Here is a 24,852-nt window from a genome sequence, read left to right on the forward strand (position 1 = left end):
TGACCTACAATAAATACCTTTAAGCATTTATCAGCTTTATATGCTTCGAAATAAGGGTCAGTTTAGATTACATGTTTCAATCAACATAACAAAAAATAAACGAGGGAATTTTGCATTCTATTTTTAAAATATTAAAAAGAAAAGCGTACTCCATGATTTATTTTGTTTTTGTTAACGTGACGTTTCTAAGTCAAAACTTAAATGGGAAAAAAAACTAAAGTTGACGTATTTCTACCGTTGCAATTTTAAATTTACCTCCCACAAAAATGTTAAAAATCGGAGGTAGATTCGATTGCAAAATGTACGTCACGGTGACGGTTGTACCTCCTTTAAATTTTCTGCGGACCCATTTCTATCCTGCCACCGTCGCAACACGTGGTAAGTTTAATTTCTCTATAAATCGTTGGTATTTTATGAAATTATTTGTTGTTAATTTACCTTCAACAACCATGATATAGTCAGCTGTTTTATTGAATATGGAATTTCTTTGTTTACATAGATCGTGCCCAAAAATATGGACCAAGCGAACATAACGATGTCGGAGTCCGACATCATGTATCCAGTGCTTCTCATCCCGAAGAAGTGTACCACGTTGGAAACGAGCTGTGAGGTGACCGATAACGTATTTATCGACTTGAACATCACGTCGCAAGACACGGAAGGTAACGAAATGTGTATCTACACCGGTTTTTGTAACGTGAAACTTATAGATAGTTATGATGTTAACGTTCATCATGTTGAATCTCCAACGGAAGATTCGGGATTCGAACATGATCAGCTTGCGCAGATTGAATCGGGAAATCAGATAACGTATCCGTACAATCAGTCCCAGGTATGGATCGACCCGGTGAGAAGCCCGTACGTATACAACCAGTATGACGCAACCGAGACTCAGGAGTACTCCGTGTGTCGCCAGACAAGGTCTGGGCATATAACCGTCGAACAACGTAACACGTACATCACTCAGAACGTGTACAATTACAAGGAATCCATACACTACTCGCCGGTCGAGGATTTTGAGCATAAGAAGTTCAGGAAGATTCCGGCGGAGAACGTCCAGCCGAGTACTTCTGATGCAGGCAATTTGAATTTGTATGAGGAGGATGAGTTTGAGTGCGGGGTGTTCCTCTCTCACTTGCCTGAGGAGATAATGAATGAGAAGGAGACTAAGGCGAGGGAGGAGCGCAAATACATCGGGATTCAGAGCGAGAACGGGGCTCTGAAACAGCTGATGTCGTCGGATATCCAGTCGGTGTCGAAGCAGCGGAAGACCATCTTGTTCCTGGGCCACGACTCGCACTGTGGACAGACGATTCAGAAGATAGCAGTTAATGACCCGACCCTGGTCTGTTCTGGGACTGGGGAGGTCGATCATGAAGTTGTTATTGGTAAGTGATATCTCTTATTATTTAAGTCCTTCTCTAGTTTTTGCAAAATATCAAAATTTCGAATTAGATATCTAATGATACGACGAAATACAAAACTAAGCAAACAATAGAAAAACTATTCTCTTCCACTCAGTTGAATTTGCAGAAAATGCTTCTAACATTAAGTCCATAGCATGTTGTCTTGATCCGTAACGAACTTTTCACGACCGTTACGGTAGCGGGTTCAAATCCTGCCATTGGTTTATGTTAGAATTGACTTACTTATATTTCAAATAGTTTGTTTTGTTTAGAGTCCTAACCCTAAACAAAACTTTTTAAATTAAACTTTAAAATATCACCCTATTGTTTGTAACAACATTTTATTATTAGGTCGTACTATGTGCATGCATTCTATTGTAACTTATTGTGCAATCTACACCAACAGTTGGGTCTGTACTCAAGATCGACTTGCATCTCTATTTAAGTAAAAACTTACGTTGGTACTGTACTATTATCTTTTACAGCGAAATAATCTGTTTACATTGCTTAGATATTTTAATCAAACACGAAATTCTAACAAGAAAAATATAACTAAATAATAACTAACTAATAACAAAGTTATAACTTTGTTATTTTGCAATTGAGCATAGTTTTCAGACGTCAATACCTACCTGTTTTGAGGATAACACCCAGAATTCTTCTTTTACATTCTATTAAGCAATAACTTACTTTTTCCATTTCAGATAATGTGAATCCCCACCAGAAGAAATATCAGTGCGACAAGTGCAAGCAGATATTTGACCAGATATCTGCTTTCAAGCAGCACATGGTGGGCAGCCACAGAACGCCCAGGTCAACCTCCCTCGACGTGGACTCGTCCAGTCCTGGCAGCGAAGTGAAGTTCATGTGCAGTGAATGTGGCAAGAGTCTGAAGAACCAAGAGAAGTTCGAACTCCACTGCATGGGCCATGGGGACCCTGAACTAGAGTGCAACAAGTGTCACAAAGTCTTCGCGTCAAAGTTCACCCTTCGCACTCATAGGAAAATCCATTCCCGAAAGCACGCTTGCCAGCACTGCAGCAAAACCTATGCTGATATCGAGGACTTGAGGTCCCATTGCGCTAAGGTTCACTATATCTTCATGTGCGTCTACTGCGATTTTGTCGCCAATAAGTTGACCAATCTGAAAATGCACGAAGAAATGCATAAAAATCAGCAGTTCACTAAAGAAGAGAGCGACGATGATTTCACTGAGTCCCTGATAGATGAGGTCATCAGTGACACTGACATCATGGCGCCTTCTCCAGGGGACGATGAAGACTTCAAAATTGAAAGCGACATACTAGACGAGTGCACGAATGACGAAATACAAAAGGCTGATTCTGTTATTGCGAAAGTTATGTCCAATAAGATTTTTTTGTTGCACGCCAAAAAAGCCAAGAGACACAGGAGATACAATAAGGTAATTTTTATAATAATATTATTTACTGTAGATAATTTATTAATTTATACTTAATTAATTAATCAGATGTGTGAAAATAGAAGTTGCGTCACTTGCGTCAGAGACTCCAATTATAGTTATCTAATGCACAGATAATATAATACTCTAATGTAATGAGTAGGTACATTTTCATATTCTGTGTAACTCGTAGTAACTGTCAATTACTTCAGTTTAGAGTGAATTTACTGTTTTTGTGTGTGACAATCCTAATGAAGCTCTAAAGAGTGAAGTTGAAAATGTTTATCAAAATAATTAAGTTAGATTTAAGACGCTAGACCTTAACTAAAATTCTGTTTCTTCCAGGCCTGCGACGTCTGCCTGAAAGTATTCGACCGCGTCGGCGACCTGAAGAGGCACCTAATCGAGCACATCATCCGCAGCACCCTCGCCAAGACCCCCGTCAGCAGAAACGGCACCCTCAACATCCAGTGCGAAGTCTGCCAGGTCGAGACCTTCACCAAAGTCGACAGGTACAAAGCACACCTCCGCGAACACGCAAAACTCACCCTCTACAAATGCACATTCTGCGACAAATCCTTCAGCGACTCCTCGAACTTCTCCAAACACAAAAAAATACACGGCACCAAATACCTCCAGTGCGATCTGTGCCACAGGAAATTCAACTCTAAAAAGATGATCACACTGCACATGGAGTACCACAATAAAAATGCTCCCGTCACGTGCCAATACTGTGATAAGGTGTTCTACTTTGAGTCTATGCTGAATAAACACATAAAATGTGCTCACACTAAACAGCTGTCGAATAGGTTCCGGTGCAGGTTCTGTCACGATTACTTCAAGACTCTGAAAGAGAAGTGGGACCACGAATGGACTGTCCACAACGTTAGAAAAATTATAGTGGACTGTCTAATTTGTGGGTCCAAGTTTCGGAAATATTCTGAGCTGAAAAAACATTGCATCAATGTCCATAATATGGCAATACCTCCCGCCAAGAAACTCTTGAGGAAGAAAAGATACAAGTAAACCTTTTTGTAAGTTTTCATTTCATTTTATATGTGTTTTGTTTTACAAGATTTTATATTAATATTTACAAAATCACAAGTAAGGAAATCAAAAATCACAGGAACAGAAAATGTGACATTCGGTTTCATAATATTTTTAAAATAGATAAATTTACGATCTTTTAGTAATGAATGAGTTTAAAAAGTTCCTAAAAATTTTGGTTTTACAAGAATTTATACTTTTCTTAATTGTTTTCTTTTGTTTTGTTTTTCTGAGATCTTTAATTGTTGTTTTGTTTTTTTATCATTTGTTTTTATAGATGACGAGAAAGTTTCTTTTATATTGTGTTAACATTAATTCCAATCATGCACTGTAAGTGTGAAAATATTACATGAAATCATGATTAGTGATTATAAAAATCATGGCGTTATGAAAAATCTAAAGTAGGTAGGTATCTGTGCATAATAACGTTACGATCATAAATACTTATTGTTATGTAAAATTAAATTTTGCATAAACTAAGTAACAGTAAAAATATAATGCAGAATTGTTGATAATCAACTTAATTACCTACCGTGTATTTATTAATACGATCTAAAGCTGGCTTTGTGTTATTATGTATTATGTTTTGTTTGTTTTGTGTAATAAAGTTTTATTTATATTTATTTTATTTTTAATTTACAAATTTTACAACATTATCAAAGTCACACGTATGAGTGAGTGTAGTAGCGTAAGTAAAGTGCTACGGAATAAGCACTAATACAATAGGTAGGTGGTAGTAGGTGCTTTATTCCCTTTTCGATATCCTGGGTAATCTAGCCCTGAAATGTGTGAAAACTGCCCTGAAATATTTTAAAATGTATTTTTTCAGCACATGCTTACGGATCACACGTCATTCACATCAAGCAACAAACTGTTTGTAATTTGGTAACTAGTGATGTCAGCATACCCATTGAAAGTGCTGCAACTGGGAATTTATTTACAAAAAAGTCTTCGTTTTCCCCCATTTAAAAAAAAAATATGTACAAATTATGAAAACCATGGAAATCCATTTTCCTAACACTGTTTTTCACAGGCGGGGAGACTGGGATACTTTTGTAAATAAATTCCCAGTAGCCCCCAGTGGAAGCTATCCTGGGGGCAACTGGGAAATAGCCTGGATAGTTCCTGTGTTCTGTGGAGCATAGGGTGCGGGCTGTGTCTCGTGTGCTGTGTGCACAGCCGGCACCGCGCATGACCTTGGGCAGCGCGCACGCGCGGCGCCACCTGACGGCCCGCACCGACATCGGACTTCCACTTTTCCTCAGTCCGAGTCCACGCGCCGCGACGGCCGCGTCTCGAGCCGCCAAGCGCGACAAAAAACGCGCCCGCGAGATTTGACACACAAAAAAACGCTACACATCAATAAAAAAATCATATAACACACAGCCCAGCAGTATAAATAAGTCGAGTGCCGCACGCGTGACCCGCACCGAGGATACTCAGTTCTATAAGGTTAGTAATAATGGCAATAATCTTGTACGCTGTCACGTTTCGACAATTCAATGCGCTGTTAATAGCTTCAATCCATACAGGGTTTAGTTTGTCTATCTGTTGTTGGTCTTACGCCCGTCGGCGGGCATCGTTAGCTTTTATTGCTGCTAGTGATAGAACAGTTTTATGAGCAGCTACAGTTGGGACGGCTACACTTCAAATTCCATTGGGTCTGATGGATCTCTTTGTCTAAACACCGCCGTGTTCAGGATTTTCTGATATCACCTGAACTGAAATTATCGTTTCAGGAAATTTTTTGTTGTTTAAATGTATTTCTCTACTACATAAAATCAAAGTTACACTTTATCCTGCGAGATATATAAATATTACATAGTAAAATAGGTATATTTGCATATACATGTATACTTCGTTCGCGTTCAGTTGAAAAACACAATGTTATTTTTCAAGTGAACGCACAGTAGCTACTAGTTTTATTATTTTAACACCATTGTACCTACCAGAAATAAGATTCTCTAAGAATGATGTTTTTATACATTACTTTTTCATATTCACTTTGTCAGTGAGACCATTTACAATTTAGGTCCCAATAGCCCAGCGAGGCATCGGAGTGCTGATTCGAGAGGTAGCGGGTTCGATTCCCGTGCGCTGAAATTCTACTATAAGATGGGTGTCCGAAATGGCTCCCTATGAGGCTTAACTTTTATGAAATCATCTATCTTTTCAGACAATCAGGTTGATTCATCAGGGATGAATATCCTACCTGAAAACAATTACAGAGATTTCCACCTGGGAATCGAAGTCTTCCAGATCAAGAGAGTTCAACTTTCTTACCAAATACTTATTAATTAGTAAAAGAACTATAGATTCATCATATTATACCTAGTATAGCTCAAAACGCCACTGAAACTTATTTTGAACATAGGGCTGTGTGGTTAAACTCCAATATTCGTTTATTCCCCTTGTCCCCACCAGTGTAAACAATGGGAATTTAATTAAATAATTCAGAAAAATGATTTTCATTACCGTTGTCGCCACTCCTGTCGGTGGAGACAATAACAATATTTATATTTTTTAATTAAATTAATTCCCATCAGTGGGACAACGGGAAAAAACCCATTATTTGGATCCATCACGGACTTGAATGAGCAACTCGTAAATTAAGTATTTTTTATTAGTATAGTTTTAAGATCTATCTTGGCTTTTGTATTGATAATGTCAATCATATTTAATACCTTCATGTCAAACAACCACCGCCATACTTCAATCAACTGTAAAGTTTACTTGAGCACCTTGTCCTTTTTAAAAGTCGGTTAATAACTAGCATTGTGAAATAATTTAAGAGTCAATAGTAAATGTAATTTGTCAAATTTTAAATATCAGTGTGAGCTTGAAACTTCAAAACTATGGATAAATAAGTAACGGGTGTGTAAACCAGTTCACAAAATGATAAGCACCTTAATGATTTGAAAGTGTCTGTATTTATTATGACATTATGCCTAAAACGAACCATCCTGTATATTATGTGTAACTGTATGCAATACAAAAATCAATACATACCTACTTACAATACAAATATCAGCAATAATGTCAGCCAGAAGACGCCGACTGCTGAACATAGCCCTCAATTGTTCATAATTTTAGTTTAAAATCATGCTATTTATAATTTTTTGGCATTATATTTGATAAAACAAACAAACTACATAAAGTTTAGCAACAACCGGATTCGGAGACCGACCTCGTGCGATAAGCAATCGCGATAAACGAGATTTCTAGTGTAAATATGTCCAAGTATACAAACACGCTAATAATTCCTAAAGATGTCCATTTGCATTAACGGATTTAGCGGTTTTGTACTGCAAACATATCCTCATAGCTATGGGAATTTCAATTTCAAATAGGTCATAATAGTCACCAGATAACTCACTAATATGACCTAATTGTATATCTGCTTATATGATAACGTATAACTGAAAAAGCATGCAAAAGTAGTTTTGTTTGACTTAACAGGTAACGGTCAAAAGTACATAACATAGGTTACCTATCATAAGCAGTAATTAACGGGAGCTAATTAAAAAAGATAGCTTAACTGACCCCACTAAGACCCAAACTTTGGACCCACTGTGTTGCACCATATTCGACTAATGAACATTCTTATCACACCTTTTAAATATTGTAGACAAAATAAACACAGAAACGGTGGATAACAAACGGACTAATTATGCAAAAACACGTTTTATCAGCTTTTTTCACCAGGAAAATGCTGCAGTAGGTTGGCGCGGTGTAATTTTATAACAGGGAAGTCCCCAGTTTATTTTTACCGGAACAAAATTTGTGTTAAATTAATATTCTTAAATCAAACGGTTTCGCGGCGGCGCATTTTTTTTCTAACGCCAGCGAAACGAGGTCGCCCAGTCAAAACAACAGCGATTCATAACGAACGATTCTGCAAAATTTACGGTTTTTGAGCGAACACGTTTTTTCAGTTGGTACGTAACAGGTACTCTGAAATTCCGCTGCCAAACAATTCGGTCGGAATTACACGAGCTCCCCAGAATGTTACCCTGGTGATATAAAATCCATTCATACAATACGAGTTACGGGAATGATTCCTGAATTATGTACTCGTATGTTCCAATGTCCAATGTCCATAAACCAAATGAGTGTAGAAATATTTTTTGTTATGCAATCGTATGGTAAAGTGGATTTATTAACAATAATTAGAATTGTTATAGCGTTCTCATGTGCATGTGTGTCTTAATGAATTAGAGCCCTAATAAGTAACATAGTTACTTGAGATTTTAAGTTAGGCATACAACTTACCTGAAAACAGGTGTGTGACTGATAAAAATCTGCAATTTGATTCCTAAATAAATATCTTCCTCGAAATAAAGCGCTACTGAGTGCAAATGCAACTGCAACTGTAATTTAATATCTCCGGATCCAATAACTCATTATCAGACAGGAATACCTAGTTATTGCACTTCATTTCTTAAGGCATTTCCAAGGCTTTGCTGACTGCATTCATAAAGTAATTTATAGAGCTTCCATTTGAAAATGTAGAGCTGGAGCATTTGCTAACGGATTCTAAGGCTGAGTTGCACCACCTTTAACTTTGACCGTAACTATTATGATAACCGGTGTTTTTTGTATGGTCTTTGACAGATTTTTGACGTTAGTCAAAGTTAAAGTAAGATGGTGCAAACCAGCCTAAGATTTAATTTCTTTTTATTTTATCAAAACTAACTTGTTGCTAGAGTTCATTTAGATTAATAATGTAGAGTCCATTGAGATTTGAATGGACAGGAAGAAGTTTGTGGACTATGATTATGTTAGCCTTACAATCATACACTTATAATGTGACATCAGGAACCTGGCCATCAAAACCAAGACAGAAGAAATATAAGAACAACTTACGAGTACCTACCGGTCATATACCGACTTAAATTTTTTGGTAATCTCTACTCTTTGTAACAGAGGGAAATTGTTCTAATCTTCTACATTTTCATGTTATGTACGAAGGAAAATCGCTCAGGTCGATGAAGGTGTGTCAATATCTCCAATACCAATACCAGACGTTCCCGAGCGCAGCGGAAGTTAACCGGAATCCCTCGGGAGGTGCAAATTTCTGATCGAGTTTGCACCTACTTCACCTTTGGCATTTAGCTGATATTAACTTTGAATTGGAGATTGTATTTTAACTTTTTGTTTACTCTACCTTATGTTACGCACATTGGACTCTAGTTTTAGCAATGCGTTGTATGAAAACAAGCAAATCAAGAGTATTTTGATTTACAATGGTAGGTATTACAAAAAGTTGATACTTAAATAATAAATACGGGTTTGAATGAAGCCTTTTATCGTATTTTCATACTTACTTAAGCCCATCATCATCAACAGCCATTTACAGTCCACTGCTGGACTATGAGCCTCCTCCACTATAGTGGAGGGTTTTGCCATAATCTCCACGCTTGGCTTTGCAAAAGCACAGGCAAAAGTAAGCAAAATAACTTGCAATTTTGTCACGCAACACGGAAGGTAAACTGGTCTTTAGCTGAAATGTGACACTAAGTACCAATCTACACTATTAATCTGCCTACATCGTATCCTTATGGGGGACATTGGACTAAAAATCCAACCTTGTAATATGGAATTTGACCGAATAACTTAGGACTTATGTCTACGGCCGTCCAGTGAAATGTATTTATGGTATTGTTCTGGACTGCCATAAACTACAATATAGGATGCCTGCGTATTTTCCACTAGCCACCTATGACCTTATTACAGGATATTCTTTGATCCGCGCTCGCCTGGTGGACGGAGGGGCATTGTAAATAAACTAGATGTCTACTGACCCAAGAAATAAATCTAACGTACCGTGACAGCGGGGGAATCTCGTATAAATAGGATAGGGCTCAAATGTGCCATTACTATGAGTTATTATGTAGACAGAAGTGTGACCTATGTTATTAATTTATTGGTAGGATGTATAATATTAACCAACAACATCGTTCTTTAAAGTTTAATTTGAACTTCAATTTAAACAAAGTTTTCTTAAGCACAGCATGCACAAACGTCGTTTTATCCTACTAATTATAAATGCGAAAGCTAGTAACACCATAAAATGGTTCTCTGCTGTGCTCTACTGTGGCTCTACGAATACATACCTTTCGAGAGCAAACGTATTACTCTTTGAAATTATACGCAAATTTTTTGAATGGGGATTTTGATGTTGATGAGGATTTTTTAGAGATTAAACGAACTTACCTGTAAGTGAAGTTCTATCCTAATTATACGAAGGCTTCGTTCGAAGAGATTAGCATATTAAACACTTGTAGTAACGTGTNTTTCTATGATGATACCTAATGACATTTTATTCTATACCGTCTAAACAAATAAAACTAACAATGCTTCCGTCTGCATGTGTGAATACTAAAATGCAGAATAAATGACGAAATTAAGAAAATTTCGGATTTTTTAAAAATATCACGTGAGATTAGGGGGTGGGGGAGGGGGTCAGGCAAAATCTCACCAAATCTCACAAAGGGGGGCGGGGGGGTTGAAAAATAGCCAAAATTGTCTCACGTAATTTATGGACGCCCCCTTATTGGTAGAGACAATAGAAAAAGTATTTCCAACAAAAACACACTTGTTGAAGTGGTATCTAATAACAGTACTACTTAGCTATGCGATGAAAGAAAAATGTGCTAGCTATGCGAAATCTATTTAAATCTAATCCGAATTTAATTATTGCCGCACGATTCTATACCTTACTACGAAAGTGTAGAGATTACATTGGATTTTTCTACATTGATTTGTGGTCCGCTCTCGACGGAAGATCGAAACGCAAAAAGCTTAATCAACATTTCAAGCATGACCGCATTCCGAGCTTATAAACTGGCCTTTCATTTAATTACAACGTGAAAAATATTTGTACCCAATAAAAAGGTACAACTCTATAACTATATGAGCGAGTATTTACATTATAATGTGGAAATTACCAATTTTATTAAACGTGTTCAATGAGCTGTGCTATTAGTTCGCGATTTATTGTTTTGAAGCTATCTGAGCGAGACCGGTCTTAACTTAATTAAACCCTTTTATTAATATAATCAAATTAATACTTGTTATTATCTCATTAAGTTGATAGTATCAGTTAGGGAACTTGATTTATGTAACGCAAACTAAATACAATTACAAAGTTATACTCCAGATTAATAATTACTTCGTGTTAAGCTGCGTTTTTGTGCAGTAAATGATAACTTTCAATTGTTTTTATGGAATCATGATTAAGAAATCGATCAGCACGCAGCAATCGAGTTGGGGAAAGTATGTGCGTTAATCAAACCGAATCGAGATTGGTTGGATAGTATCGGAATGCACTTTGTAGAATTTCTCCGAGCGTGCGTCTGTGGCGAAAGAAGTGGCAGAGAGAATGCGGCCGCGTATGCGAGGTATGCCCCTACCACGGTTAACTGTAATGCATTTTATCAGCGACAATTGGTGTCGTTGAGAGCGGAGGCTGATCGAAGTGGTAGGGGGGAGGAGTTATGCGTGGCGATGAAGCAAAGTTATTAAAAATATTGATGTCATGACGAATCTATAAGCTTTGATGAAGACTTACATGATAATAAAGAGTGAGAGGATGACAAACATGATTCTCTGGTAAGAGAAAATTAAAGGAATGTTAACATATATTGAATGCTGCTTTTCTTGATGATAGCCGACAATGGTAAAACCCAAAATCTCAGCGAAAATCTTGTCAAATTCTGTCAAAACTTTTACTCATATAACTATGAACAGGTAATAGACGTTTCGAAAACGTTTAAAATCCAGTATTTTAAGAGATATAACCCTCTTATTGATGCAACAACATCGAGAAAACGTGATAGGATCGGATTCGCGGTTCTTGCGGTCGTTCCGTTTGACGTCGGACCAGTTATTGTATTGGTGATACATAAATCCTTCATATCTCAAACCTCAACATCGGCTTCTGGTTTTCAGTTTTGTTACTTCTGTTCTGTTTCCTTGTTTTTGTTTATTCTTTTGTTTGTTCTTAGTTAATGGTAGAAAGTTTTGCTTCATCGATAATATTATAGACTCTATTTATGGTCATTGAATTTGAAGTACGCACTTTGGTACTTGTTTGCGGTAATTTCAAAGGAACACTCAACGTTATAATGGAAGCTGTACAACTCGAATAAAAGGGCTTTTCAATATAGATCTTATCATGAGGGAATAAGAGATATAGAAACGCTTTAAAGGTAGTCTGTTCTAAATTAGCTCTCATGTCTTGGGCTGTAATAAAGTTAGCGTTACTCTGGTTCAAATTTGCTTGTGCTGACGTCACTGCAGTCGTAATTCACTGCATATGTTAGTCTATTTTTAACAAAGCTTTTCAAAACACAATTAAATAAGTGAAAGAAAGACAAATGCTCAGTATCTTCACTGACTCTACATTTATAAAATGTGACTTAAACTTGGCCAAAATTAAATCTAGTCATCACTAGTAAACAATAATCATCATTATCAAGAAGAAATAATGGATTAGAAGTATTATTAAAATTGAAACTGGTTAGTGTTATTAGAAAATTCAAATCAAGTAAATCGGACAGGTGATCAACCAGATTCGTTCGATTACGATTAAGGAAGAATAATCGAATATCATTCCATGAAGATAATAATTTAATAGCAATGTTATTAGCGGCGTTGTTGATTTAAATGCAAAACTAATTAAAATACAAGCGGTTAGAAGCTTACTTAGAAGCTACATTACTTAATCTCTATTAGAACTAAACCAAATTATAAGCCTGTTTGTCTCTGTAATTTTTTTAATGAAAAGATAGATTATAAAGTGGAATCAAAGCATATCAATCAAAACAAAATTAGGAAAATTTCGCCATATTTTAATTGGTCTCATTTATCAAATAAAGTTTTTATTATCCCTTTTTTTAAAATCGCAAGGATATTATTTGAGAGCTATGAATGATTAACTACCCACTCCCAGAATGGAAATAATGTGTTGAGTTACTGGCACAAAATGATTTTCAACACAATAAAAAAAAACTTTGAAAAAAAGAAGGCGCTAGATGCAGGCCGCTACCAACTGGCCAATCTAGAAATCATTGAAGGAGGCTCACGTTCAGCAGTGGACGTCTTCGCTGAACGTCTCCGAAATGGTGATGGAAAAAAAGAAAAAAATATGCAGTTGTGGCCAGTCACTCTCTGTGTAGATGACATTGATTTAGTATTCGAACGGATTAGACATGACCCTGCCGTACAGTCAGGATCAAATAATTGTGCCCAAAGTAACCAAAAAGCTCGCAACACGTCTTTGTTACAATGAGGGTTCGCGTATGAAAAATCCGCCAGATGGCAATACGTAGACGAGAGGTCCAAATGCTGCATGATTGGTTATTTTTGACATGACGCAGCAGTCAGACACCAATCACGCAGCAGTCAGACGCCACATCCACGTCCCACCATCTAGCGGATCTTTCATACGCGAAAATCCTTATTGGAATAAGGTTGTGTTGTCAGCTTTTTGGCCACTTTGGGTGTCACAAACCATTTGACAACTGTACCGCGGTACTCAAAATACGATTCTCACAGTCCCGCTGTGATGCGTGTAGCGGTAATTTATTAATGGTCAAAATGCTAATTTCTGAATAGTTTAAGTTCTCGTATTCGGTAACATGACAATCGCTTGTTAATTTTATTATTGCCGTACGGTATTTCACACATTTCACAGGTCGTTAGGAATTCACAACATAATTAATGTTTGTTATTTATGTTAATCTTGGTTTCATAGTTTTCAAGTTTTACCGAATTTTCTATGCAGTTATGGAGTTATAGTAAACGTGTAATAGATTTCAAAAGCAGTATGTAAATCAATCGCTTTCGAGCGATTCAAATTTACAGTTGTAGAAATTTTCACACAAGTTTTGGTTCAATGCAAGAATTCAAGATTCATTACGATACTATTATACGTACTTCAAAAAAAGACGGGTTAGGATAGGATTCGTGCCATGATAAAATTTTATCGATGATTTTAGATGACAAATGAATCGCGAAAAGACGATAAAATGGCGTGATAAACGCTTATTGCGGCGCGCATCCTAGGAGGCCTACATGTATGTCTTCTGGACAAGGTCCCCATTACTGGGCAAAAGTCTCTAGTACATTTTAGCACATAGCCTTTCAGGCTTCTGAAAGTGTTTTGTGTGTTTTTTTTTGTGAAAATTATGAGAACAATAAATTGATTCTATCCCAATAATACGAGCAATTAAAGGTGCCGCGATCAATAAATTGCTAAAAATAATTAAAAGCTACACAAAACGACGATACAACGCAATAAAAATATAATTATATCTCACGCAATAATAGTGTTTTGTTTCAGTTCCTACAAGCTTTCTCTACACGAAACAATCGAAAACTTGCGAAAACGATGGAAAGTACCCATTGTATTTTTAATTTTTAAGTTAATTAACAGCAAACATAGATAATTAATTAATGATTTTGACGAGTGTTTAGGATTTTTTACATTTGTGTTTTTAGAAAATCTAGAGGTAATAGACTGATTAAAAGTATAGGTACAGTCGGTTTTTGAACAAGGTAATTATGTCAGAATGGTCTTGTTTTATTTGAAATTTTTCCCAACGACGCGACGCGATGGCGCCCACGCTTGAGCAATGAAAAACTACGTAAAATCACTTTAAATAAAATGAAATAAGTAAATGTTTTATGGATTTTTTTCAAAGATTATTAGTAATTTGTTATTGCACAAATTACTAATAGTCCCGGTTAGCCTTTCGTACTAAGCTAAATATGCTTGTGTAAAAAAATCGATCTTTCTTAGTGGGAGTAAATAGGGAAAGGCAAAATTAGTATAATAATAATGCACATCTACGATAAAACGTCACGTATAAAGGTCTTACGCCCGTATTCACAAGCATCACTATGAGGTCTCAAAGTGCGCGTGGGCGTGGACGCACAGGGTGACATAACAACCAATCACAGAGCTCTATTCAACGCTGTGCGTTTGATTTGCTGCTTCACTTAAGCAAGCACCGTTTGTGAATACGAGCGTTAAAGTCCCAAAGCAAAGATGGCGTGTTAATTGGCTAAATTAATGAGAAGATGTGGTAATGAAACCATCCTAGATAAGTTGATGGGGCTAATAAAATTTTGTACGGCATCAATTTTGTTTACACCAAGCGAATTTATTGAGAAATCATGTAAATTAACGGAGCCGGAGGTTTTAGCGTGTACAGTTCACATCAAAAGGCTTATGATAAGTGTGAAGAAAACATCTGAGCTTTAAGGTAAAATGAACCTTATTAAGTTTAGTTGAAGGTAATCTTGGTTTAGGTCAGATCTTTTGGAAGCGCCAGCTCTTTCTTATGAGAACTGTAGGTACGCGAGTTAGGCAAATAAAATAAAATTTTACGGATTATGGTGATTGAATTTTCCAGTAATGAATATTAAGCTGTAATTAAGTTTAGCATAAAAGTTTTTGAACATAATGCTCTATCGTTAATTACTGGAAAGAACATGAGAGCGTCATTATGCCAAAGGCATAGTACATTATGAATATTTTTTCTTTCTCTAACGTACCGCACTGGCTAGTCCCATCTACATATTATAATACATTAGTAGTCTTGAAAAGACTAATTAATTATTATTTAGTACAAAAAATAGTATTTCACTATTAACGATATGTCTTGGGATCAGTAATGAATTTATAGGCAGAATAAAAAATCTAGAAATACTTATGAGAACTAAATGACTTAGCATCGCTAATTACCACATTATGGTCCAATAGCTTGGTGGTTGGCGTGTCAGACTACTGTGCTAGAAGTTGCAGGTTCATTTGCCGCACAATGCACGATGACCTTTACATTGCTCTGAGTTTTCTATGTATAATACTTATAACAACTATTTGGTAGAGCAAGCTATATTTGGGACGTGTAAAGGCGCCCTGGAAATGGTCTAATGCCCGTTTTCACCATCAATCCCTAATTTTTAAATGGCCCCTATGAAAACAAAATTCCTGTTATGTGTTACCACTATAGGGGTCACTTAAAAATTAGGGATTGATGGTGAAAACGGGCATAAGACTAACTACTGAATAAGAGCTTTGGCATAAGCAACTAAAACCCATTTAAATATGGTATTCATACTTAGTACAACTTTTGCTTAGTTTAGAACAAGTTACCGCCATCAAAATGCCCAAGGATGTATTTATTTACTATCATCATTCATCAGCGTTAAAGAACGATGCTTAAACACCAAAAAAGATCAAGCAAATTAACGAACCCGACTAAAACCTAAAACAGTCGTAAGTTGTAACGCAAACACACTGCCACTTTCGACGCACGCGCATACAAACAGATCTCGTTCGCTCGTGTCAAATATTTGAACGGGGAGGCGAGACATAGGCGGTAGCGGGAGCGTTGTTAATATCACAGACCAAGGAGCACATCATCACAGACCAAGGAGCACATCATCACAGAGCGTGTTTATTCACAAAGTGTAAGATACACTGTGGGACTTTAAGTACTTAGTTGTGAAAGGTGCTATTGACTCTACCTTATTGATCAAAGTGTAATTTAGTAAACTGTAAGCATAGACTGATTATCTGCTCAGATTAAACTAACTTGTGTGAAAGTTTTTTTTACGAAATTTTTACCACGGATCTACTAAAATTATTGTTAAAGTCACTAAATTCACAAATAATTTAACATTTCAAGTGACTTTTGTAGAGCTTATCAGCTTTTTATACGTCTGAGGTACTAATATAATATCATGGAAAAAAGCTCGCGGTTATCCAAATTCTATGCAATGAATATTTAAACATTGATCTTGAAAAAATATTATGAAATATCTACTACCTATATGGATTTTTAAAATTGACAATGAATCATTATGTTTCCAAATAAACAAAACATCTTATCTTTAATCACTGATTAATGATAAGATTGCCCTACCCGCTATCGCTTATGATCCGCCGGCTACTAAGTGAAACGCACTCGCGCGCCGGTGGTCCGACCACAAGCCTACCGAATTGTTTTACTGGTAGATAAATAATGTTTATAGCATACACTCCTGTTGTGTTGGATATATCCAATAAACATAATTCAGGGTACATTACGGTTTGAACGTAATAACAGTGTAAGCTGCGGTTTCTAACTTTATGTTTTCGTATAGATGAGTGGGCAGTTCATTTGGCCTGTAAGAGAATAGGTTTATTATACTTATTCTTCAAGATCTGTAATATTTATGAGTGTTTCAGCGACTTGGCCCACTTTTAGTTTGGTCCATGGGCCAAGTCGTCGGATTGAATTTTTAAATATTTTTCTTCCGGCAACTGGGCCCTGGATGCGAGCGGCGCAGGACCGGTCCTTGTGGAAATCCTTGGGGGAGGCCTTTGTCCAGCAGTGGACGTCTTTCGGCTGAAACGAACGAACTGTGCCCACTAAGATTCTAGAGTAGCTTTTTGTTGATTTGGTATTTAATTTATTAATTATGCACATTGAATATGGGCACAGTTGCCGGAAGAAAAAATATTTAATCCGACGACTTGGCCCGTGGACCTAGCTAAAATTTACGACTGCCTAAGATTTAATAGTACGTGTACGTCAAAAATCTGTCAAACTCCATACATAACGTTATAGTTTCGGTCAAAGTGAGGTAGATGGTGCATCTCAGCCTAAAACAAGTACATTTTACTGAATATCAAGTAAAGCTATGATCGAATCACAATTACAAACCAGCTCCTCGTCATTATACTAAAGAATACCAAAGCGTCCCATTTACTTAAAGCATGTTAATAACAATTAGAGATTAAACGAACTTACCTGTAAGTGAAGTTCTATCCTAATTATACGAAGGCTTCGTTCGAAGAGATTAGCATATTAAACACTTGTAGTAACGTGTAGCACTCACCATTCCACAACACTATTTGAGAATTTTTATTTCACACTTTTTTTTTTTTTTGTCGGGTAACTCGATTTTTCCCTTCCCAATAACTTCATTCCGCCATTTTCATCATTCAGTTTAGAGTTATGCCGTTTATATTTTACGACTTTAAAGGGTAAGAGAGACAGCGATTGGGTGGGAGGGTTGCTAATCTCTTCGAACGAAGCCTTCGTATAATTAGGATAGAACTTCACTTACAGGTAAGTTCGTTTAATCTCTAATTATACTTCATGCTTCGTTCTCGAGATTAGCATATTAAACACTTGTAGATATTTAGAGACATAGTCGTAAAATATGTAAATGAAAGGCTATATATAATCATTATTTATGTTGAAACTTTAGAAAACAAAAAACAATTAGTTTACTTATTTGTTGAATCATTCAATATAGTTCTGGCCATACAATTATCTGACATATTATTAACAATTGGCCTATTATAAAACTTGGCAAAAGTATGGGAGCTAGGGCTCCAACCCGCAGATTTTCTGATTTGATCAATATTAATTCCAAGCCTTTTTGCCGCTGATGTCGCTGCGTGTCGGGTGCTATGCGCAGTGAACGTAGAAGTATCAATTCCACTTAAGGATAAGACATCCTTAATCCATCTAGATAGGGTTTGTGTACCAACGGGATTATGAGGTCTATGAAGACTTAAAAACAGATAATCATGATTCTCTCTATAACAATTAGTTAATTCAATATAAGAAAGCAAACTTTTTGCGGGACAAATCTCTGGTCGTTCATTAAAAAATGGTAAGACCAGTAACGGTTGAGCTGATCCAGGCTTGGATGTCTTTATCAAATCTGGGATTTTGATTTTGATTTCCTGTTCATTTACATGTATGTTACTAATTTTAATTTTAGAAAATGTTTGCACTCTATGTGCAGTGACAAGGGCTAAAAGAGTAATAAGCTTTTTTGAAATTTGTGAATTATTCAGTCCTTCGTTAGGGTACCATTTACCAAGATAATTTAATACCAGAGATGTATCCCAAGTTTCGTTATATTTAGGTTTTGATGGCCTAGAGCGGAAAACCCCTTTGAAAAATCTTTTAATGCATTGATTATCAGAAATGTTATTTTGCATTATTAATGCCAAAGCTGACCTATATGAATTTAATGTACCGTATTGAGCTCCCTCATTGTACACGACAGTGAAAAATTTAATTATATCCGGAATCGATACTTCATAAATGTTCAACTTATTCTCATTACAATAAGTGAACCACTTTTTATAGCACCCTTCGTATTGTTTATACGAGTTTTCTGACAGAGAATTTAATATAATGTCCAATGATTCAAGTGGGATTCCTCTTCTTATCATCGCCTCCCGGACAAGACTCCTGCCACCAGGGTAATCGTTGTGTGCATGGGGCGGCGGCGACTGCAATCATTTGATATAATTAAATTCTCTGCCGCTTTGAATACTATAAGTTCTGACACTAAAAGTTGTTTAAAAAGTGGATACCACGGTTGCGCAGGCCATTGCGGTACAACCATTATACCCCTGGCTTTGTCAGAAATGATCTTTCTTAAGGATTTTAAGATCATTGTAAAGGGAGGAAACGCATAAAAATAATAACTTGACCACGAAATTGTAAACGCATTTATGGCGTACGCATCCGGGTCTCTATGCCAAGAGGCATAGATGGCACATTTTTTGTTAGCTCGACTTGCAAATAAATCTATATTTGGGGTGCCTAATTTATGAACTATTTCATTATATGCATAGTCTGCAAGTTGCCACTCAATGTCGGGATGGATTCGCCTTGACTCTGCATCGGCGATTACATTTTCCGATGAGCGAATGTATGAAGCAAACACAAACAAACCATGGGACTCGCACCACTGCCAGAGTTGTTTTGTAACTTCTGTCAAGTGTGGAAACTGGATACCTCCCATACGGTTAATGTAGGAAATAGCAGTGGTATTATCAATGCGAAGGAGGATTTGACAGTTGGAAAGATGTTTGGCAAATATTTTTAGGCCAATAAAAGCGGCCATGATTTCTAAGAAATTTATGTGCTGCCTGCTTTCTTCTAAACTCCAAAGACCACTAGCTCTCTGATTACCACATGCTATACCCCACCCCGTTGTTGAGGCATCCGAAAAAATTTCCAGGTCATACTTGTCAACCTTAATTTTGCAACTCGCATGGTGGATAGAACATTTCCACCAGTCAATATCCGAATCTAATGTCCTTGGTATGGACATAATTTTATCATAATTAAGTGTATTTTTTAGATTAAGCTGCCTGCTTTCTTCTAAACTCCAAAGACCACTAGCTCTCTGATTACCACATGCTATACCCCACCCCGTTGTTGAGGCATCCGAAAAAATTTCCAGGTCATACTTGTCAACCTTAATTTTGCAACTCGCATGGTGGATAGAACATTTCCACCAGTCAATATCCGAATCTAATGTCCTTGGTATGGACATAATTTTATCATAATTAAGTGTATTTTTTAGATTAAGATATTTACATCTTTCAAAAAGTTTCGTATAAAGCCACCCATATTCTACAGCTGGGCAAGCTGATGTCAATAGTCCTACAAAACTGGCAAAGGTTCTAATTTTACAGCATTTAATCTTTGAAAATTTTGTTAATTCCGATTCAATTTTTAAAACTTTTTCTTTTGGCAAGGTGACCTGGAATTTTTTTGTATCTATAACATATCCTAAAAATGTGCAAGTTTGTGATGGTTCTTGGCTACTTTTTTCATCATTGATGATAAAGCCCAAAGCTGTGAGCAGACTTTTAGTTTCTTGCAAATTTTCAAGACATGTCCAAAAGTCATGTCCTATTAAACACAAATCGTCTAAGTAAATGGTTGACATATGTCCAGCGGTTCTCAACAATTTTACAACCGGTTTCATGACCTTCGTAAATACATATGGAGCGGTGTTCAATCCGAATGGAAGAACATTAAATTCAAATAAAGAATCTTCAAATTGGAACCTGAGGTACTTGCGATAATCCTCATGTATTTTGATTAAAAAGTACGCGTCCTTTATGTCGATTTTACATAAATAACTATCTATTGACACAAGTTTTAAAACAGTCCTCAAGTCCTCCAATTTGAAATGATTCGTATCAATAAATTTATTTAAAGACTTCAGATTCAAAATAAATCGCATTGTGCCATTTGGCTTGGGTATTAAAAAAATATTTGATAAATACTGGTCCTGATGGGCACAGCACTTCGATATTGCTCCTGTTATTAATAACTTATCAATGGCCTCAATAAAAAGAATTCTTTCCGACTCGGAATATTTCCTATTAATAGGTTGGAAAGATTGAACTGGAGGCCTCGAAAAAGGGATTTCGTAGCCATTAATATATGAAAGAACGACTGGATCTTTTGTAACCATTTGCCACTGATCGTAAAATGCGCTTAGTCTACCTGCGGTTTTTACCGAGTCTAGCGACGATTGTAGCCCGGTCGCTGCTGATGATGCTGCGACGGCTTTGATGAGCTGTTGGGCCGACTGTGTGTCGAGGTCGATGCAGGCTGCCTCATCCTTGGTGGACCCGTTGGCCTGCGGCTCGGACCCGGATTCTGCCAGTTTAAATTCCTAGTGGAATTAGAGGTCGTTGGTTTCTTAATAGGGTTCTTAGGTGCAGGTGGTTTTAAATCTGTACCAGTTTTGCAAATTGTTTTTGCTGACTTCAAAGTTTCGGCTAAATTTTCGCCAAAAAGAAACTTGTCTATATTGGTGTTTTGCAGCTGCTCTTTGATTTCTTTTTTAAGACCACCCATAACAAAATTTCTTCGCGTGGCACTGTCACTATGTTGGCATTCACAAATTATTCGAATTGCGTCCATCAGCAACTTTATAAGATTGGTATCCTTGTCTTTAGATGGTAAAAGAAGCGTAATAGCTTCTCCTAGACAGACTATAGCAGAGGTAAGTACCTTCTGTTTAGCTTCAATAGCCTTATCACGTTTAACATTGATGTCAGAAATAGCAGCTTTCATTTCTGCATTCAAAATTGGTGGATCAATCAATTTGCAATTTCCGGGCGTTAAATATCTATCTTTTAACTCCTTTTTAAGGTCCTTGTCAAGACCAACAGTGGTCCAATGTTGTAATCTAACGGAAAGATCTTTGTGTAAATCTTTACCGTATTTCTTATCAGTGGTGGGATCAATCCCCAGTATGTCCAATAGATCGTTGTCTAAGTTGGAGGAGTCTTCGACTGCAACTGCCACTGGTTCGGCTGACGTGGAAGGTTCCGTAGTCGTCGAAGTCGATGGAACGACATTATTCGATGGAACTGTTACGGCAGAGGGTATTGACGAAGTCATTTCAGTTTTGTTCTCATCACCAGATTCTGGTGGCCTTCCATCGGTTTCCGACTGTGGCGCGGGTAGATCTACATACGCATCCTCATCATCAGTCAACCCGATGTAGTCGTAGTCTGAAAAGACATACCACTTCTAAGCCACTGTGCTGAGAGACAGTCCCCAGTTAAAGTAACACGTACTGTCCGCAGAGCACGTAAAGCTAAGTAGGTAGAATTCACGGCAAGAGACAGTCCCTAGTTATTTATAACATGTACTGTCCGCAAACCACAATTAATATATTTAACAATTACTATTTCGCAGTAAGAGACAGTCCCAGGGCATAGCAAGTACTGTCCGCAAACTGATATTTCATAATATTATGTACTTGTAAGAAAATAACCTGTTAAAAGTAAAGAGACAGTCCCACTGTACTGCCCGCAGTACTAATATTTCAGGCATTTAATGTAAATGTACATTAATAATAAATTATTTTTATATGTAGGTAAATTGGGTAAGTCAAAATATAAAATATCATAATATTGTATTACGATAATAATTATAAGAACTACGTATATTACTGCATAATTCAAAGGTCTATCATACTTGTTTCGACGTGAATAATAGTAGTGTAAGTACCTTGTTTATTTAACGACGATCGACGTGATGAAGAAGATGACGATAACTCCTCATCGGAACGGCTATGACGTCGACGGCGCCTTTTGCGCGCTAATTTTTTCTCCAACTTCCTAATTTTCCGTTGTATGCGATCACAATCGTTATTACTTTTACGTTTCGGCATATTTTTCCGTAATAAACAAATGAACTAATACTAGTGGTGACGTGTATAACTTTCACTTTTAACTTTCACTTTTTATTACGACGAGCGCGTGTGGAACGGCAAAGCACTGGAACACGAATGATGAAAATGGCGGAATGAAGTTATTGGGAAGGGAAAAATCGAGTTACCCGACAAAAAAAAAAAAAAAAAAAAAGTGTGAAATAAAAATTCTCAAATAGTGTTGTGGAATGGTGAGTGCTACACGTTACTACAAGTGTTTAATATGCTAATCTCGAGAACGAAGCATGAAGTATAATAAATTATGCTTGAGCTAATTATACAGAAAAGAGACCTTGGTTTTTTCCAGCCTTTGCTCTGCCCGCGGTTTCACTTACGTACACAACAGTAAGTATATCAAACGTAGCATGTTGACTATTACTTATTGCACATGAAATAACACCCATACACTTGATATGCCATTTGGTGTACAATTCATTCTTCGTAATACAATGACCACGGAAAATGTATTCCAGGAATACAACCTTGATATAAATGGTTGGGGTTTGCTTTCTATTAGTGTAATTATTCTTGGAATTCGATCAATGGTCCCAGAGATTGCCTTTTACAAACAGACATGTTAATAAAAGCACGAACTAATTCGAATGCAAAATATAACGGCTACTTTAATTTGAATAACTTTGAATAATTAAGTTTAGCAAGTTGTACGCGCTTAAAATAACTCAAATTATTTACTATCCAATAAACGAGATTTAATTTTGTTATTGGTGAGAAAGCAAACCTTAATTGGTTTACGATGAATTCATTAAACAATTCGAAGCGCGCGATAAAATTATGATGGCAACTGGAGAATTTAATCATTTGGAGTTAGAACAATTGCGTTAAATTGGTCAATAGATAATACAAGCCTGTGTGTGCTCCGATGCAGAGGTGATTTTATTGGTCTCAGCAGAGCGTAAGCCTGTGTAAGGAACGTAAAGAAACTTCCCCCGACCCAAAAGTTTTGTCATGTAACAATGTAATTAGCCCCCGGGAGTTTCGGCCCCAACTTGTAACAAATTCTTTATCTCGCCTCAGCGTTTTCACTTACTAAAATTAAAACTCTTCGGTTAATGAAGGATCGCTTACAGAATTAATAACGATATCGGTTAATCGTTATGCGTGTTGCGTATGTAGGGAGTTGTGCGTATCTTGTTGCTGTGCTAATTTGCAACAGATTAACGTTATCATGCAACAATTTAATACAGTTGATTAAATATCAAATATCAGGCCTTTAGTTGGTAAGTTTCGAAACTGCATGTAATATTTTTATAAATTTGCCAAGTTACCAAGTTATTTTTGCCAAGGAGTTTCAAGTTTCGTAAAATTTGGCAAAGCACGGTAATAAGATCAAACATGATTGAAATATTTTTTCCTCGTTAATTAATTATGATTCGATTATGATCGAAATGTATTTCAATATTTCATGCTTATTGAACGCGACATTGTTTGATAATATGTTTTAATAATAAAACAATTAATGGTTAATAATTAACAAACGAAAACCGTATAGCACGTAATAAAATAACGTTGGAAATAATACAATAATATGTCATGTGATTTATTGAAAATGATGAATAAATTACTCGCTAATTAATAGACAGAATTAGGTATTTAATATTTATGCCATGTCAGGAGGTCGTTCGCGCAAAATATTTTAATTAATTTGTTGATTATGCACTGTAGTCGCTGTAAAGCTTGGAGCATATAAATATGCAATATTACAAATCCTTTAACTAATGGAAAAATACGTTCATGTGCTACAATCCGAATTTGCGGCCAATTGGTCTCGTCAGGTGTACCTACCTAGCGTGGATTGGTTCAATGTATCAAATTGTCAAAGGCAGTAAAATGACATATTATGCACAGGCGTAACGATATTTATGATAGAAATAATATTACGATCTGAATGGTTATACTTACGAC

General features: G+C 36.5%; 2 protein-coding genes across 5 annotated transcripts; one reads left to right on the top strand and one right to left on the bottom strand.

The window, feature by feature from the left end:
• The first annotated feature begins 306 nt into the window (after positions 1-306).
• Positions 307-4,445, top strand: LOC114354913 (zinc finger protein 100). Its single transcript, XM_028307510.1, has 4 exons — positions 307-378; positions 500-1,388; positions 2,111-2,829; positions 3,172-4,445. The coding sequence occupies exons 2-4, from the start codon at positions 515-517 to the stop codon at positions 3,850-3,852; spliced, it is 2,274 nt and encodes a 757-aa protein (XP_028163311.1). The 5' UTR covers positions 307-378; positions 500-514; the 3' UTR covers positions 3,853-4,445.
• A 13,549-nt stretch (positions 4,446-17,994) lies between these two features.
• LOC114354912 (uncharacterized) lies at positions 17,995-23,054 on the bottom strand. Of its 4 annotated transcripts, none has more exons than XR_003656067.1 (3): positions 22,728-23,054; positions 20,164-22,225; positions 17,995-19,938 (listed from the first exon to the last, which is right to left on the bottom strand). XR_003656067.1 is itself a non-coding variant. In XM_028307507.1 (3 exons), the coding sequence occupies exons 1-2, from the start codon at positions 22,888-22,890 to the stop codon at positions 21,225-21,227; spliced, it is 1,164 nt and encodes a 387-aa protein (XP_028163308.1). In that variant the 5' UTR covers positions 22,891-23,054; the 3' UTR covers positions 17,995-19,186; positions 21,220-21,224. The 4 variants fall into 4 exon arrangements, 3 of the variants coding, with proteins under 3 accessions (XP_028163308.1, XP_028163309.1, XP_028163307.1); XM_028307507.1 differs by having other exon boundaries at positions 17,995-19,186; positions 21,220-22,225; XM_028307508.1 differs by having other exon boundaries at positions 17,995-19,186; positions 21,207-22,225.
• Positions 23,055-24,852: the final 1,798 nt, after the last annotated feature.

This window comes from Ostrinia furnacalis, unplaced genomic scaffold (genome assembly GCF_004193835.3).
Source record: "Ostrinia furnacalis isolate ACB-3 unplaced genomic scaffold, ASM419383v2 OfSCF2259, whole genome shotgun sequence".
NCBI classification, from domain to species: Eukaryota; Metazoa; Arthropoda; class Insecta; order Lepidoptera; family Crambidae; genus Ostrinia; species Ostrinia furnacalis.

What these genes read in the sequence shown, in the direction of transcription:
- LOC114354913 (XM_028307510.1), top strand. Translation starts at nt 515, where the DNA reads ATGGACCAAGCGAACATAACGATGTCGGAGTCCGACATCATGTATCCA. An exon ending in CGATCATGAAGTTGTTATTG is followed by an intron (nt 1,389 to 2,110) that starts GTAAGTGATATC and finishes TTTCCATTTCAG; the next exon opens with ATAATGTGAATCCCCACCAG. An exon ending in GACACAGGAGATACAATAAG is followed by an intron (nt 2,830 to 3,171) that starts GTAATTTTTATA and finishes TGTTTCTTCCAG; the next exon opens with GCCTGCGACGTCTGCCTGAA.
- LOC114354912 (XM_028307507.1), bottom strand. Translation starts at nt 22,890, where the DNA reads ATGCCGAAACGTAAAAGTAATAACGATTGTGATCGCATACAACGGAAA. An exon ending in ATCGTCGTTAAATAAACAAG is followed by an intron (nt 22,226 to 22,727) that starts GTACTTACACTA and finishes ATGTCTTTTCAG; the next exon opens with ACTACGACTACATCGGGTTG.